This window comes from Megachile rotundata, chromosome 4, assembly GCF_050947335.1.
Source record: "Megachile rotundata isolate GNS110a chromosome 4, iyMegRotu1, whole genome shotgun sequence".
Taxonomy (NCBI): domain Eukaryota; kingdom Metazoa; phylum Arthropoda; class Insecta; order Hymenoptera; family Megachilidae; genus Megachile; species Megachile rotundata.
In genome coordinates, this window is record NC_134986.1 from 987,910 (window position 1) to 1,003,625 (window position 15,716).

The 15,716-nt window shown below is 29.5% G+C and overlaps 3 protein-coding genes across 4 annotated transcripts; 2 read left to right on the top strand and 1 right to left on the bottom strand.

Annotated features, from left to right (window-relative positions):
- Positions 1–5,233: 5,233 nt before the first annotated feature.
- Positions 5,234–9,567, bottom strand: LOC100883024 (uncharacterized). The gene has a single exon (XM_012283122.2). It carries the CDS (start codon positions 8,683–8,685, stop codon positions 8,182–8,184), a length of 504 nt encoding a protein of 167 aa, XP_012138512.1. The 5' UTR covers positions 8,686–9,567; the 3' UTR covers positions 5,234–8,181.
- A 71-nt stretch (positions 9,568–9,638) lies between these two features.
- On the top strand, positions 9,639–13,504 carry LOC100883357 (bolA-like protein 3). 2 transcript variants are annotated; one of them, XM_076531206.1, is made up of 5 exons: positions 9,639–9,736; positions 9,863–10,392; positions 11,344–11,470; positions 12,096–12,184; positions 12,263–13,504. In XM_076531206.1, exons 2-5 carry the CDS (start codon positions 10,384–10,386, stop codon positions 12,326–12,328), a joined length of 291 nt encoding a protein of 96 aa, XP_076387321.1. In that variant the 5' UTR covers positions 9,639–9,736; positions 9,863–10,383; the 3' UTR covers positions 12,329–13,504. The 2 variants fall into 2 exon arrangements, with proteins under 2 accessions (XP_076387321.1, XP_003702388.1); XM_003702340.3 differs by lacking the exons at positions 9,639–9,736; positions 9,863–10,392 and adding an exon at positions 10,921–11,112.
- LOC100883468 (sodium-coupled neutral amino acid transporter 7) lies at positions 13,370–15,485 on the top strand. Its single transcript, XM_003702341.3, has 4 exons — positions 13,370–13,503; positions 13,707–14,067; positions 14,135–14,384; positions 14,482–15,485. Exons 1-4 carry the CDS (start codon positions 13,398–13,400, stop codon positions 15,136–15,138), a joined length of 1,374 nt encoding a protein of 457 aa, XP_003702389.1. The 5' UTR covers positions 13,370–13,397; the 3' UTR covers positions 15,139–15,485.
- Positions 15,486–15,716: the final 231 nt, after the last annotated feature.

Consider the following 15,716-nt stretch of genomic DNA (forward strand, 5'->3'; position numbering starts at 1 on the left):
CGGTCCGCGCCGTAGTTGCAGTTAGACTGACGACACAGTCAGTTCTGTCAACATGTCGACACTAACAATAAACACTTGATTGTACACTTGATCTAGACAAGGAAGACCAAAGTAGCCTAGTTGTGATCACATGTATATTTACCTCTTTATTACTTATTTTTAATTGTTCATTCGGTTTACGTCACACTAATTTTTGTCTGTTACAACCAGTAACATGAAATTGATTTAACAGACGAAAATTAGTGTGACGTAAACCGAATGAACAATTAAAAATAAGTAATATGAGACCGACGATGAAACACGATGGTGGAAGCTTGATGTTATGGGGCTGCATTTTTAGTACTGGAGTAGTGGGGCTGGTTTTTATTGAAGATATTATGGACAAGAACAAATATTGAGACATATTAATAAAAAATTTATTAAAAAGTGGAACAAATATAGGTATACGCGACAGTTTTATGTTTTACCAGGATAACGATCCAAAACACAAATCGAGAATAATTCAGGAATATTTATTATATACTTGTCCCAAAGTGCTCCATCCTCCACCATAATCACCGAAATTTAATCCAATTGAAAATCTATGGGACTTATTATATCATAATATTAAAACCACCCCCATAAAAACAAAAGACGAATTAAAAAATGCGACTAACGGAAGAGTGGAAACTCATTACTCAAAATTATTTAAATAAAATAATTTCGAATATGCCAACACGTTTGCAACACGTCATCAGACGTAAGGGATGTCCCAAAAAATATTAGATTAATATTAAAATTATAACTTCGTTGTTGCATACACTCTAAATAAGAAAAAATTTTATGTAATATTAAGTATCCGAATATTTTTTCGACACCAATATCGGGTCTAATTTCATTTATCATTCATTATGTAGAAAACAATAAAAAATAAAGTATTTAATTTTACATATTTGTAAACTAAAATATGTGCTTTAACTCATTACGGATCAGAAAATTCAATAATTACATTGCAAGTAAGTACATAAAGCTTTAATTTTGCAAATACCATAGTGTCCGAATATTAAATCGAGTAACTGTATATTTCCTGATACCTAATATCAATGAACAAGTTGTTCTTCTGATTGACCACATCGCAATGATAGCTTTTGTTATGATTATAAATAGTAGAGATATAATGCTTAATCATACATAATTGGTATATGTAATTGCTATATTAATTTGTTGAAAACACTCTTTATTTAACGTACAAATTTCGAAGCGTATAGATACTCACTATTTCATTATGTTTAAAACTTTATATAATTTTTCTAAATATTTATTTGATGAAATTTTTAAATATATCTGACATTATAGACTCTACTCCAGCGACTAAAATAAATTAATATTAGTAAATTAACAATTCAGCTAAGGAAATAATATGGGCAACCGGAAGATAACCGAGTGACTAAATTTTTGAGACTTTCGTGTAAAGGAGTCGAACTCACGACACTCAAGATTACGCTCTTTTAGGATTGCTTTTGAAAGCGTTGCAGAAAGTACATTGTTAATTTATAAAACTTTTGCACAGCCCTAATCCGGCATTTTATATCCTTATTTGCTTCACATACGTACGCACCATAAGCGATAAAAGTATTCTACACTATTTTCAGCAGAATAATTTTCTTAAAATTGAAGCAAACCAGTCGAGGTTTGTCAGAAAGTCAAACAATTAGTTTTCTGAATGACCCACTTTTATCATTTTCAAAACATACCAATTTGTTAAAATCACGAAGAAAATAGTGAAGATCATTATTTGCATTTTTTTAATCTCAGCTTATAAAAAATTTAAAAGGTATACATATTTATGTATTTAAATAAGTTCAAAATTTCATCGAAATCAATTAACATAACTGTCAATTACAAACAATTACCAAAATACGTCATTGAGAAAAAAACTGCAAGCTATTTGATTAATTTTAGAAAAGGTATTCTGTTTGAAACGGGGTATAGATACCTTTTTCATTCATTATAGCTGATAAACTGTTGTTTTAAAGATCGGATTTTACGCCTAATTAATTTAACGACTGGTCAATACTTTTTCGGCAACTTTGATACTCTTTAATACTCTGATACTCTAATCTTTGATAGTTCTCTCATTTAATAGTGTCATTTGTGTTGACCGCATTAATGATTCGTCAATTTAAGAAATATCAAAATTGTTGTTTTTCATTTTGTTATTATGAAATTGGTTCAATCGAATAACTAAAATCCGTACGATAAAAGTAATACTAAACACAATATTATTTAAATAGTATACAGAGAAAATAATTAGTGGTAGTATTTCATTTTATCTTATCTGTCTTCAATGTATCTCATTCATTTATTCAAGAGGACTGCACAACTATCCATAACAAGAAAGAAATTTGCACTCGAAGTTTTTGTGATATTTATGTGCTTTGCTATCGTAAAATAGAATAAAACATTCATTGTAGACTAATCACTGGTGAAAAAGTTTTTTTAAGCCAAGAATCACGAGTTCGAAACTTATAACACATGCTGTTTTTTCATTTTTTAAACTTTTAATAGTTTTAAACCTTAATAAAAGAATTAATATAAACAAATTTTCTTTATTCATTAAACTTTTAAATACATTAAACTAGATATATTTATTTATAATAAAATTATTTACATTTTATTATTATGAAGTTTTAAAACAATTTGTGTTTAAACGAATTTTAACAAAAAATAAAAAACTGATAAAAAAAATATTTCGTTTCAATTTTCAAACAATTCTTAGAACATTTTTCATTCACATATACCTTTTTCTTTATTTTAAAGGGACGCGTGTTTTAGTTTTATATAATCATTACCTTTAGTATTTTCTACAATTATGAAAATTTCGGACGACAACAATATTTTGGAAGTTATACTAACAATTTTACTTATTAACCTGACTAAATAGCAGTCGAGATTGTCTATCGTCTGTGACTATTTACAAAGTACTACTTCTTTTTAAAACAGATAATGCAAAAGAGTGAAATTTATAGGTCATGTACTTTTTATTACTTCTCATTTTAATAAGATTGAAAATTTATATACACCTACTTATTGTGCAATCATTTCAACGTTTTAAATAATCTGCTTAAATTAATATTTTTTCGATAACTTAATAAATTATATTGATTATACTGTTTACATAGGGAGAGAACCATTATTGAATGATTTTATAAAAAACCAAATTTCAATTTTATGTATATATTATAATATAATTAATAGGATATACTTTCGAATGAACCCCATCGAGTTGAGTGCTAAAATTTTGTGTGCGTATACAACTTTTCATGAGAATTCTATATCTGTTTTCAGAATCAACGAGTCTCTGATGGTTCGTGATATATTCGTATTTTAATGTTTGAATTGCTTATATAATTGTTCATGGAAACACTAATGCGAAAGTAAAATACATATATCAAAACCTGACCTAACTGAACCTAATTTAATCTAACATAACCTACCATAACCTAACGTCATTAACACGCTGAGCGCGACGCCGCGCCGATTTGCTATGCTTTACGCTTAGCCAGCAGCAGGCGAATACTTGACGGCGCGAGTGCGATATTTGTGATGGGGAGGATAAACAGAGGATTATTTTGTTTTGCTTTATTATGTTTCTTTTTAACTAAAACAATGATGCCACTACAAGTAGAACTGTATACATACTTCAAAAGACAGGAGGAAAGGTGCATAAATGGTGCTCAACGTGTTAATATTGGAATTAACTTGAAATGTGAATATCTCGCGAATGGTAAGAGACCCGTTGATTCTGAAAGCGGATATGGAATTCTTGTGAAAAGTTGTGTATGCACACAAAATTCCAGCACTCAACTGGATGGGGGTCATTCGGAAGTACGACCAATTAATATATTAAACCGTTGTAAAAATATTAATTCAATGTACACATAAAGAGGAATTATTTCATTAATCTTTATATAAAACGGCTTAGCCGTTTCCAGTTGGCAATTATGTGAGAAGATAGCAAGGTACACCTCTACACGTATCAAAATGTTCATCTATGGCCACAGGTGTGCAAGTTTGTGTCATTTTTTTGATATCCACTATCACTGATGAACAAGGTGATGTCAAAGATGGCATATTATGTTAAAAAAGAAACTTAAAATATCTTAGAAATTATCATTTCTTTACCATTATACCCTAATACTTTTTTATTCAGAATATTTCAAAGAATCGATTTATCTAAGAAAAACTATATAGTTCCATTTAAAAAATTATGGGTCATTTTCGTTCTTCCAAAAATATTGCAAATATAAAAAAAGTGCACACACTATTATATCAGCAATAAAGAGCAATAAAACTTTTTCCTCTTTCATTTTGTTAAGACACTTATTATTAATGAGAAAAACGTTTAATAGTAACGAGATACCACCTCTGTCTGTCGAAATTCCATCAAACTTTCGGAACCAATTCCAAATTATCAAATCAAGACACATGACAACCGATTTGAAATTGAGACAGGATCGTTTAAAGTTACTTCTCACACTCAAACCATCAATGACAAAGAACAGCAGTGGCTAGATAATTGTGTGAAAGGCAATTCGATTTCCAATTTCGATAACTTTATCATTCCTCGCATTGATAAACAATAAACTCACTTTACTCGCGTAGCGAGTATACACTGCTAGTTAATACAATCCGTCAAAATATTATTAAATTACTAGAACGTTTATATTTGTATATTTTCTATCATAAAAATATTATGTGATATTAAAGCCATTTATTTTATGCCTATTAATACTTCACGTTTAATTACAGAAATGAAAGATATCACATTAATATGTTATTTAAACTAATTTAAAGCATCATTCGATGCTTCATGTTAAATAGAATAAGAAGGATTAATGTAAAAGGAAAAAATAGTCATCAATTATATATAAAAAGTAGCCTCTGATAAGCCTTTTATCTAAAGATTAATGCTTTTAATCAGTATTACAGTTTTGAATTTCGAAAGTGTACACGCATGAAATGTGAAGGCCGTTATACGTATTTATGTATATCAATGATGACTATACATCGCAGAATACTTGAGAGAAAAAATAATTCTTTCGGTCGTATTTTCTTCTATAAGGTGAGCTTAAAAAAGCCTTATAACAAATTATTAATATTTAATTTAAATTCAAATTATTGGTACAATAGCGATGGACATTAAAAAAAACTATTTATCCATAATAAATTTGGAAAATATTACAACTCAAAATTAAATGTTTTATTTCTTTATTCATAATTAAGGTTAGTCGGACAACAAATCCGACCATCACAACGAGGTACAACATCCTCAATTTACGCTTTAAGGGTAAATTTAAAGAGGTATCTCTCATTATCTACGCAGATATAACTGCATAGTTAGAACTTCACACGATATCAAAGAAAAACACACTAATTCACCATTCATTCATTCGTATAATCACACGTTCACCGGAATTATTGGTCTAACTCAACATTTGCAGTTAACTTATTAACGTTTGTACACTGCGTATAGGTAGCACACACGTGACTCTGCACACGTATGTATGTTTTTGGGCTATAGAATGTTACGTTTCTGTTACACAAATCAATTATTGCGTCGGTTCTTCGGTTCCCTTAAATGAATCACACTGTACCGTTAAGCCAGTCACGCATGTGCATGCAATATATTTTATTTACACAAATTTACACGCGCGTACAGCATTTGTTACGTCGCTAACAATCGATAATGGTAAATAACTATAGTCTACATATGCGGATAACCTACGTGTCAATCCTAAATATGCCCACACGCTTACACACTTTTTTTATAAGCCGGCTGTGCTGCCTATTTAAAGAAATTTACTATATTATTGACGCATGAAAACGATAAACTCGTGGGCAAAATTATGGAACTTAAACGAAAGTAATTTAACAATATCGTTTTCCGTTGCTCACAATCAGTCGAACCAAACAGGCCCTCTGTTCGTAACGCACAAGTAAAAACAAATAAATGAGATCACTATCCTTCAAATTGCAATGCTTGGACGCGTAAAGACGTTCTAATTCGTTGATTGATTTTCACAAAGAGAAATCGTGAATTAGATAAACGCTTCTTGAACGAAATTGGGTTAAAAATATAAAAACCAGTGTATATAACTAATTCCGAAAAAATTAGACGTTAACGCTTTATTTTCAGTATAAAAGGTTAAAGTTGAAATTTGTAAGTTATCTTCTACAGGTTAATAGGTAGCAATGGTTGCAAGTAAAACGTTTAAATTATTAGTTGAAAATTTTCAATTTCGCAGTAAGTAAATTTTTTTCATATTTAACTTTGAATTATATTTTACGTTTCGTAATTACTATTTATAATTACTAATTATATATACATATAAGTCAAAGTATACGTTTATTATATTATACCGTTTGCAACTTGTTTTAAAATAAAATGTGACTATTTGAAAACAAAGTTGTATGCTTATGTGAAATAAATAAAAAAATTTTTAATAATTAAGACCAGGTCGAATCATGAATGTACTCTCATCAATTTTTACTTCCGTTCCATGACCTGTTCTAATGTACTAAATAATAGGTTTCAACCTTGTATCTCCCACTCACTTATACTCAAATCCATCTCTATTTCAATAACTGACCAATCACAGCAATATCGAATTCAATACAGAAATGACATAACCGTGAGTATTATTTCATGAACCATCAGTCCAGACCAGGCCACATACACGATTACGCATAACCCTCTCACGTATTTTGTGTATCACGATATAGTGTTTGCTACATCGAATAAAACTTATGAATGGATTGAAACTGTTAATAATCTAATGTTATTGTTCACACCATCTTGAAAAGAAAAATAAAAAGAATTTCTATAATCAATCGCAAACAAATAAAAAAACAGCAATCTTTTTTTGAATTCACTATTTATCCATTCTCTACAATAACGTTCACAATGTAGAATAATGTTGAGAAAAAGATGAAAAATTAACACAGAATTCCAAACTATAATGAATAAGAAGTAATTTACTAGATTATTGCCAAATTTTATGTATTTAGAATTATTATATCACATAGAGTCAAATATGGAAAAAAAAATTATTCGTCAAATATTAAATCCAAAACTTCAAATTGATAACCAAAACCTTTTTCACTTGCAATTTAAAAATTACAATTTTCAAACCAATTTTTCTTTACTCAAAATTAAAAAGTTAATAATTGATTTGTTACATACTCGTTGTTTATATTTCAAACCCAATTTCGTCCAACACGCGTTCCCCCAAACTTTAACTTCTCCTTATTAGACGATTTATTATTTCTCTACTAGTAACTGGACCATATTATCCCGAATCGATCGAGCGAAATTGTTCAACTAATATCCTATAGGATACTTCTCGTTCATACACGTGCTCTTTTTTCGTATTTCGCGCTATTACAAGAGTTCTAATCATATAACAGAGGTAACAGATGAGCTTGCAAAGGTGTAGAGCTACTTGATTATATCGTCGTTTACGTCAAGTCATAATAGATACCGTCGTCTTTTTTTTAAACGTCTTTTTTATATTACACTATGTGTGTTTTCAAATTATTTATACAACTTCCAGAAAAACGTTAAAATAGAGAAAATAAATAAAAAAATTGCAAACTCGTTAATTGAAAAGTAATAATAAATAAATCATACAAGCGACTTTGTAATGTCATTGATGTGAGTTGCACTTCTGTTACCCTGGACGCGAATAGCACTCAGGAACTGTTTTTTATTAAAAGAGAGTTGAACCGGTAGTTAAAAAAACGATGAATGTTGTCATGTAAATCGAGTCAAGAGCTTGAATCGAGGCAGCCATGTCTTCCACGTAAGCTTCGTGGATTGTCGATATAGTGGCGATCTTTGCCGAAGTTGCACGAAGCCATGTGTGAAACTGCTTTGAATAACAACATACCATATTTACAAACACGGCCATGTAAGGCGGGTTCTTGGTTAATTACGTTTACCTCGTTGTACTTTCTTTCGATGTGACCTACGGTGCTCGAGACAAATATTCTCGCTTAACGACATTTTTCACACGCACATCGAAAGTAAATGAGGAAAAGAACGGCCGTTAAAGGAACACCGAAAGTTTTGACCCTGATCCATACTAAAAATTTCTCCTTCAAATTTAACACGGACGAAACCCACAAAATAATTTAATTTCACAGCTCGAGTGGTTCGTATACCGGCGGTAATTGTTCATCTTCAGAGTCGTAAAAATACGGTTTTCTTCTGTATACCACAGACCGTTGATCATTTTCCTCCTCTTCAGACATATCCAATTTGTCGAGATTCGCTTGAAGTCTCTTCACAGCCTCTTTTATTAAACCACCTTCTCTGAGCAATTCCTGTAAAAGCTCGTAAGGATCGTCTTCCGTAGAAGTGGATCTTTTATGATGATGACTTATGTGATGACGATGATCGTGAGTTCCGGCATTCTTCGTGCCACATACTTCACAACTGTTTGGATCTGCCCACGATCTCGATGGTATTTGATAAGGTGAGGGTCGATTTTTGTAACTGATACTCGACTTAGCTTTCAAGCTGGACAATCGAAGATTCTCTTTTATCTGTGATACAAGGAGGTCCACGTCGCGAGAGAGGAAATCCTGCTTCGTGTTAGGCACTACTTCAAATAAGTATGTTGTTTCTTCGGCGCTCGGCATGGCGTACTTTCCCCCGTTTGCCGGGTACGAGAACAAAAGGACAATGGCACGAACGTCGTGTTTACACCTCCACGTCTGTGATACGAGCGAGTAGAGGCTACAATAAAACCGCTCTCGATCAACGTGTTATGACTCTCTCTCACTCTGTCTCTTCTTTTCGAAGATACACACAAATGCTCTTCACTACACGTACAACGTTTTCAAATTCTATTTTTTTTAACAAAACACTTATTTGGCACAGTTAGACAGGTAATTAAAACTGTTCGATCAGTGTGCTTAGCGTTTCTCTGACTCTTCGTGCACGTTGATGTTTACGAACATATTTAAAAACGTTCGTGTAAACATAGATGGCCTAAACTACCAACCGCGTCTCATAATCGCATGAAACGCGTGATTCACTGGGTAAATACGCACCATCTATCCTTCCCCTTCTCTTGAACCTTTCCTTTTCTCGAATGTTGAACGAATCATCAAGTTTTGTTTCGTACTTTGTTTCAAAGAATTGAATGAATGCACTCACGTTAACACATACACCGGTTCATTATATACGGTACTCTGTTCAATGTATGCAAATACTTCTTTATTCCTTCTACATTTGATCGTGATTACTTCGGCAACATTGTTTCTTGATCTTATTACATTTCAATGTGAACGCACGTTGCACAATAATACACGTTTTGACGCAAGTCTGGCTCTGGCTCAGGCAGCGTGTACGTTGAGAAGCGAGAAATATACACACGCAGTAAATATTTCAACGAGTACTAACTAAGTAGTCCGAAAAACGTTGAACTTGAACGTTTCGTTTAATCGAAGCTTGTACACGTACGAATTAAAAGTACGACAACGTTCGTACGCCCAAGCGAGCGACCGCTCATCCGCCAGCCACAAACCTTCTACTCTCTTATTATTGTTTTGGTTCTGCGGCGCATGCGTATTTTCCCCCACGCTCGTGTAAACAAACCGTTAACTCGTGAGCTCAGGCGAATCGATAATACCTATGCCACTTCCTTGTTCCTCGGTCCCCTGCCCCTTCAGAAAACTATAGTGAAACGTAAGCTGAAACAACTTTACTCTAATCGTCATTGGATTTGTAACAAACATAAATTCTGATATGAATTAATTGAATAAGTCTACTTATATGTGAAAAGTGTTGTTACTTCAGAAGTACGTGTTTCAGCTTTGGACAAAATTCCAGGATCAGGGATTGCAGGGTAAAGGGAGAGAAACTGCAATCTACGGATCAAGGTTACACTCGAGCCCGTGTGTTAATCTACGTCATCCTTTGCCAAGTTTATCGTGCGTGCGCACACGCGCGTGTTCTCGATTTCTAGTTGCGATATATATGTTTACTATACACATTTATCTGGAACTAGCGAATTATTCATTGTCCTAACCTGCAAGACAACGTTACCTGTTGTATAGGTATTTCAAAGGACTTATTAACTAAATATTACGAAATTCTAAGAAAGGTTACTCTAATCGCATCACCATGTATGTGTACTTTCTTACGTAGATAATTGCCTAAAAATCTATGCCGTATCGTTGAGCTAGATAATATTGTATTACGATAAATATATCCATATATTGTTAGTGAATGCCATGTGCAATAAAGTTACATAATTTGTAATCGCTTATGTAATTTTTTTTTGTTTTAAATGTCAGTAATATGTATAAGATGTATTTATATACACGTATTATATGATAAAGGTATTATTAATATATTAACCATAAAATTATGTTTTATGGAAATAATGAGGAATAGATTAATTAAAATTTATAAACAGATAGTTTATTTCTTAATATTTGACATAAGTAAGAAATATTATTTTTAAATCTAAAATAAAATAGATTCTTGTTGATCTTAATATGAAATATTATACATTAATATGGAATACTTTTAAAACATTTTTGACTGTTGATGCTTCTTATATTTTAATATTAAATACCTGAAGGTATTTTTAATAGATATTATTATTTTTAAAAGTTAATATTGACAAAATTTTGTATATTCTTGCTTGGTTACAGTACGCATTGCATATTATAGCTCTAATAACCTGTAAAAATAAAGATAAATTCGCATTTATATGATTTCTATATATAATGTGTTTAAAATAAAATAGGACGATATTTTGTGCATATATACATTTTTATTCCTTTCGTACAACAAATTTATTTCTTCTGGGAATACATTGTAGTTATAGACAGTTAGATGTCGCCACTATAGATTTTGCACAAATCAGCTGATTGTAAAGAATGTAAAATATTCGTATTCATTCGGTTTCGTCCAAGTATCTTTTTCTTCAATTATTTTTACTGAAGAATTATCACGTTATAAATTTTAAATATAAAAACAAACGAAGTTTAGCACGACCTATCGTAACAACTATGTTTGGTCGTGTGTTTATGTTAAATTTTCGTAATATTTCGGTAGGTACAAAACACGTTTTCATATAAAGTTTCTATATTATAAAAATTATACAATAAGTAAAATGTTCCTCATCTATATGCTTAATGCATTGAAGCCAGATCATTAAATGTTCAGTTTTTATATTCGAAGAAATATGCAATTTCTTTTTATTTCCCATGCATAAAACATAATAAATAAATTAATTAAATCTACTAAGAATGAGAAAGATGAATAAAATGAAAGTTTTGCAGCTTTTATCACGGGTATGGAATGGACCCAACAGAGTATTGGCTGGAAAACAGGCTGAACAAAAAATGATATCAATTTTAAAAAATAAATTTCCTAATGCAAAGCTTATTGAAGTAAATGATGTATCAGGTAAAAAAGCCATGAGAAGGGCTTAAAACATTTATATTAAAACTAATTATCAGTATTATAAAATAATCTTTATAATATGTGTCATAAATTAAAAATAATTGATTAACTTTAGAGAACTTTTCATTTTTTTTTTAAATATGTAACTATTATAAGGTTAAAGAATTGTGTTATTCCCAATAAAATTATTATTTTATTTGTACAATTATTTAGATAATATTCTGTGGCAGTCAATTGCTGTAACTTGTATAGTCTGATACTCTTGCTAGTAGACTCTAAAGCAAATGCAACCAAATACACTGCTCGACTGCTCTTTGCTGTGCCATAAAAGGTCGACATGGTCCAATATCAGCACTGGTTACCAAAACAGAAACAACTAAGTTATGTATACAACTATATATCCTAGAAGGTGGGAAAGAAAAGAGACCGAGTAGAGTAGTTGATGACACTTTCTTTGGAGTATACTAGTGAAAGAATCGTCCTGTATATGTATTATGTGAAAGTAATTAAAAAAGGCAAATCGAAATAAGTAAAAACTAATCCAAAATAAATTCTGAATTGTTTTTTATTATAATATAATATATACTTTTGTTAATTTAAAAAAATATTTTTATAATTTATTTTTTAGGAGGATGTGGTGCAATGTTTGAAATAAACGTTGTTGCTGCCGAATTTAAAGGGCTGAACACTATTAAACAACATCGAATGATTAATGAAGTAAAAATCTTTAGAAAAGTATAAGAAACCTAGTATTTGTATTAACAACTTATACTTTTATCATAATTATTTTTGTAGGCGCTTAAAAAGGAGATTAAAGACATGCATGGTATACGAATATACACAAGCGTTCCTGAACCATAGATGATTTTTAATTTTCTGAAGATTCATTTTTTAAATCTACAGTTATATGTATAAAGCATACACAGACTTGCATATTTTGTATACATATTTATATATATGTACAGCTGAAATATTTGCTATACAATTATCAAATAAATAATAAATATTAACTAATATTTACAATAATGTGAATCATATATAGGTAAATGTACATTGAACAACTTAGCAACAAACCTGTATATACAATAAATAATTCAAGCAGTATTTCAATAAATATAAATATAATTTTAATATACATTTTATTCTTGTGTATAAGATTATCTGAATTTTTATTATTAAAAATCTATCCATAAGTAATTAAAGTATTCAAAATATGTTTCATAATAAATATTTAAATAAAATAATATCAATTTTATCATTTTTTACTTAACCTTCAACCAGATCATATAAGAAACTATATGTATATATATTAATAAATATGTAATATTTACTACATTATAATTTATTATTTAATAAATATTTAAAATTTTATGATATTTTATAAAGCAATGTCCTAAAGATTTTTACATAATTTCGATATCTATGTTACTTGTTTCAGTATCAGCAGTTTTTAATAAAGTTTCCAGTACGCACACGATTTACATAAATTTACAAAAAATACTTCTTAAACTTTCGTTACAACCCTAGATAAAAGTATTATGAAACACAATTTCCACTGTTTTCATCGTAATTTCGACCATTAGATTCTTTTTCAAAACAATAAAATCACGTGATCTAGTAAATTAATGTTTCTAACTTCTGTAAAGAACTCAAATTATTTGGTTTAATTTTGATAAAGTTATTGTTTTAAACAGTATAGTAATATTTTTTAATACTGTGTGTATTTATCTATACATGCATATATATAAGTATGTAAAACATTAAACACGAAATGCCTTTTCTTAAAATGACCTTTGGTATAACTTCAGTCAAATCGTAGACGTTATATACTGATAAATGTTCTTTTTGCTTGCAAGAAAGAATCATTTTAGATAAGAGCGGCATAAATTGTTAGTCAGAAATAACCGTTCAATCTGTAGTCTCATTTACCATGAATTGTTTAATTGGTGAAACTGATCAACTCATCAGTAATGATATGTTATTATGTACTGCTCCAAATCCTTCATCTGTCCGCGATAATCAAACTGGCCGATCAGGTATATTGTATTTATTGTTTTAAAATCTCGTAAATTAGCGTTACGATAACATGTTATTATGAATCTTTTTTTATAATAGTTGAAATAAAAGTAAAATTGTAACAGCAATTACAATTCTTTTTAAAAGAATATATATATATATATACAATTTTATAAAACATAACATAATAAAATTCTACAAAAATTATTTGTAATTTTTGCAGGAACAAATATATTAAGCACAATATTTTTAATTACCAATGCTACCCTAGGAGCAGGTCTTCTAAATTTTCCACAAGCATTTGACAAAGCTGGAGGAGTAGCTACTTCCATTATTACACAAGCTCTTTTCCTAATTTTTATCACTGCTGCGCTTATAATTTTAGCAAATTGTAGTGATGTTACAAATACTTCCAGCATGCAAAATATGTTTTTAAAATTTTATGGACAGAAATCATTTTATTTATGTGCGATATCTATTACGCTATATAGTTTTGGAACTTGTTTGACATTTTTAATTCTTATTGGTGATCAGTTTGATAGAGTTTTAGCAACATATTATGGATTCAATTATTGTCACACTTGGTAAGTAAAATTTATTTATATAATGTTGTGAATATATTTAATATTACAAATGTATTTAATATTTCAGGTATTTGTCAAGACCATTTATCACAGCTGTAATGTGTAGCATATTTATATTACCCTTATGTTTTTTTAAAAAACTAGATGTTTTAAGTTATGCTAGTTATGTTGGTTGTATAACTATTTTGTATGTAATATGGTTAATTGTTTATAAAAGTTTTACAAAAATTGGATCTCCTATTAATCCCATGAAAATATGGCCAGATGATAATTTTGAAATACTTCAAATAATTCCAATAATTTGCTTTGCCTATCAGGTATTGTATTTTAGTAATATAAAAATGTTAACAGCAACAATTATATATTAATTAATACTAAATATGTAATTACATTATTTCTAAACTTCATTTACAGAGTCACATGACAGCAATACCAATGTATGCTTGTATGAAAGATAGAAAGCTTGGAAAATTTACATTTTGTGCTGTAGTAAGTATGATGATTTGTTTTGTTGCTTACACAGTGGTTGGAATATGTGGATATGCAACATTTGGTAGTGGAAAAGTTCCTAGTGATATACTTCAAGGATATGCAGAGAAAAGTATACTTATTACATTAGCTATTATATTTATAGCAATTAAAAATTTTACCACCTACCCAATTGTACTGTATTGTGGCCGTGATGCTCTTTTAAGTCTTTTTAAAATGGATATTAATGTAAATATTAAATTCAGAATTTTCATAACATTGATTTGGTATATATTATCTTTGTTAATAGCAATAATAGTACCAGATATTTCACCAGTTATTAATGTATTAGGAACATTATCAGCTTTTTTTATTTTCGTTTTTCCAGGCATTTGTTTGTTTCAAAATATTCTTTTAAAAGATTCAGAATTACATCTAAATAAAGATCGCTTGCTAATATTTTTTGCCATTTTTATTACTGGACTTGGTGCATTTGTATCTGGTGTTATTTTTATAGAAGTTATAGAAGATCTAATTTCGGTACCAGACAAACCATCATTAGTAACTGGTTTTAGGCAGCTAAAAGAAAATTTGTGTAAATGATTTTTTTCTGAAACTTAATGTTTCAAAAGTTAGTGAAAAAAATCATCAAAGATTTAACAGTAAACTGCCAATATTGAAGTCAACAAAATGTGTAAAGTTTACAATAATGAACTGCTTAAAAATTTGCTCAACATATAATTTTAGATTAACATTATAACATATACTCTTATAGAATTTTAATGATAGTATTAAGTCAGAAAAGACTGATGCATGTACAAAGTCATTGCCATATCTGATGCATTGTGTCAGAAAATTTTTTAAAACTAAAATTTGTAATCTTTTATTTTTGTATTACATTTATGTATTTTGCAACAAAGAATACTAAATAAATAGAACTTTATATGATATTTTTTACAATTTTCTTATTTTCCTGTAGAAATATTATTTAATTATTAGAAATTGTTTCAAAGGTGTAGAAATGAGAAAATTGTAAGCCAACAGATGGAGAGAGAAAAAGAGAGAGTCTGAATTTATAAGTACAGCTTAAGATGAGTGTATATTAAGAATAATCATTAAAAGCCCTGTAACATAATTAATAAAAATGATTTAAATTTTAATTAATTTGTGTTATTAATATA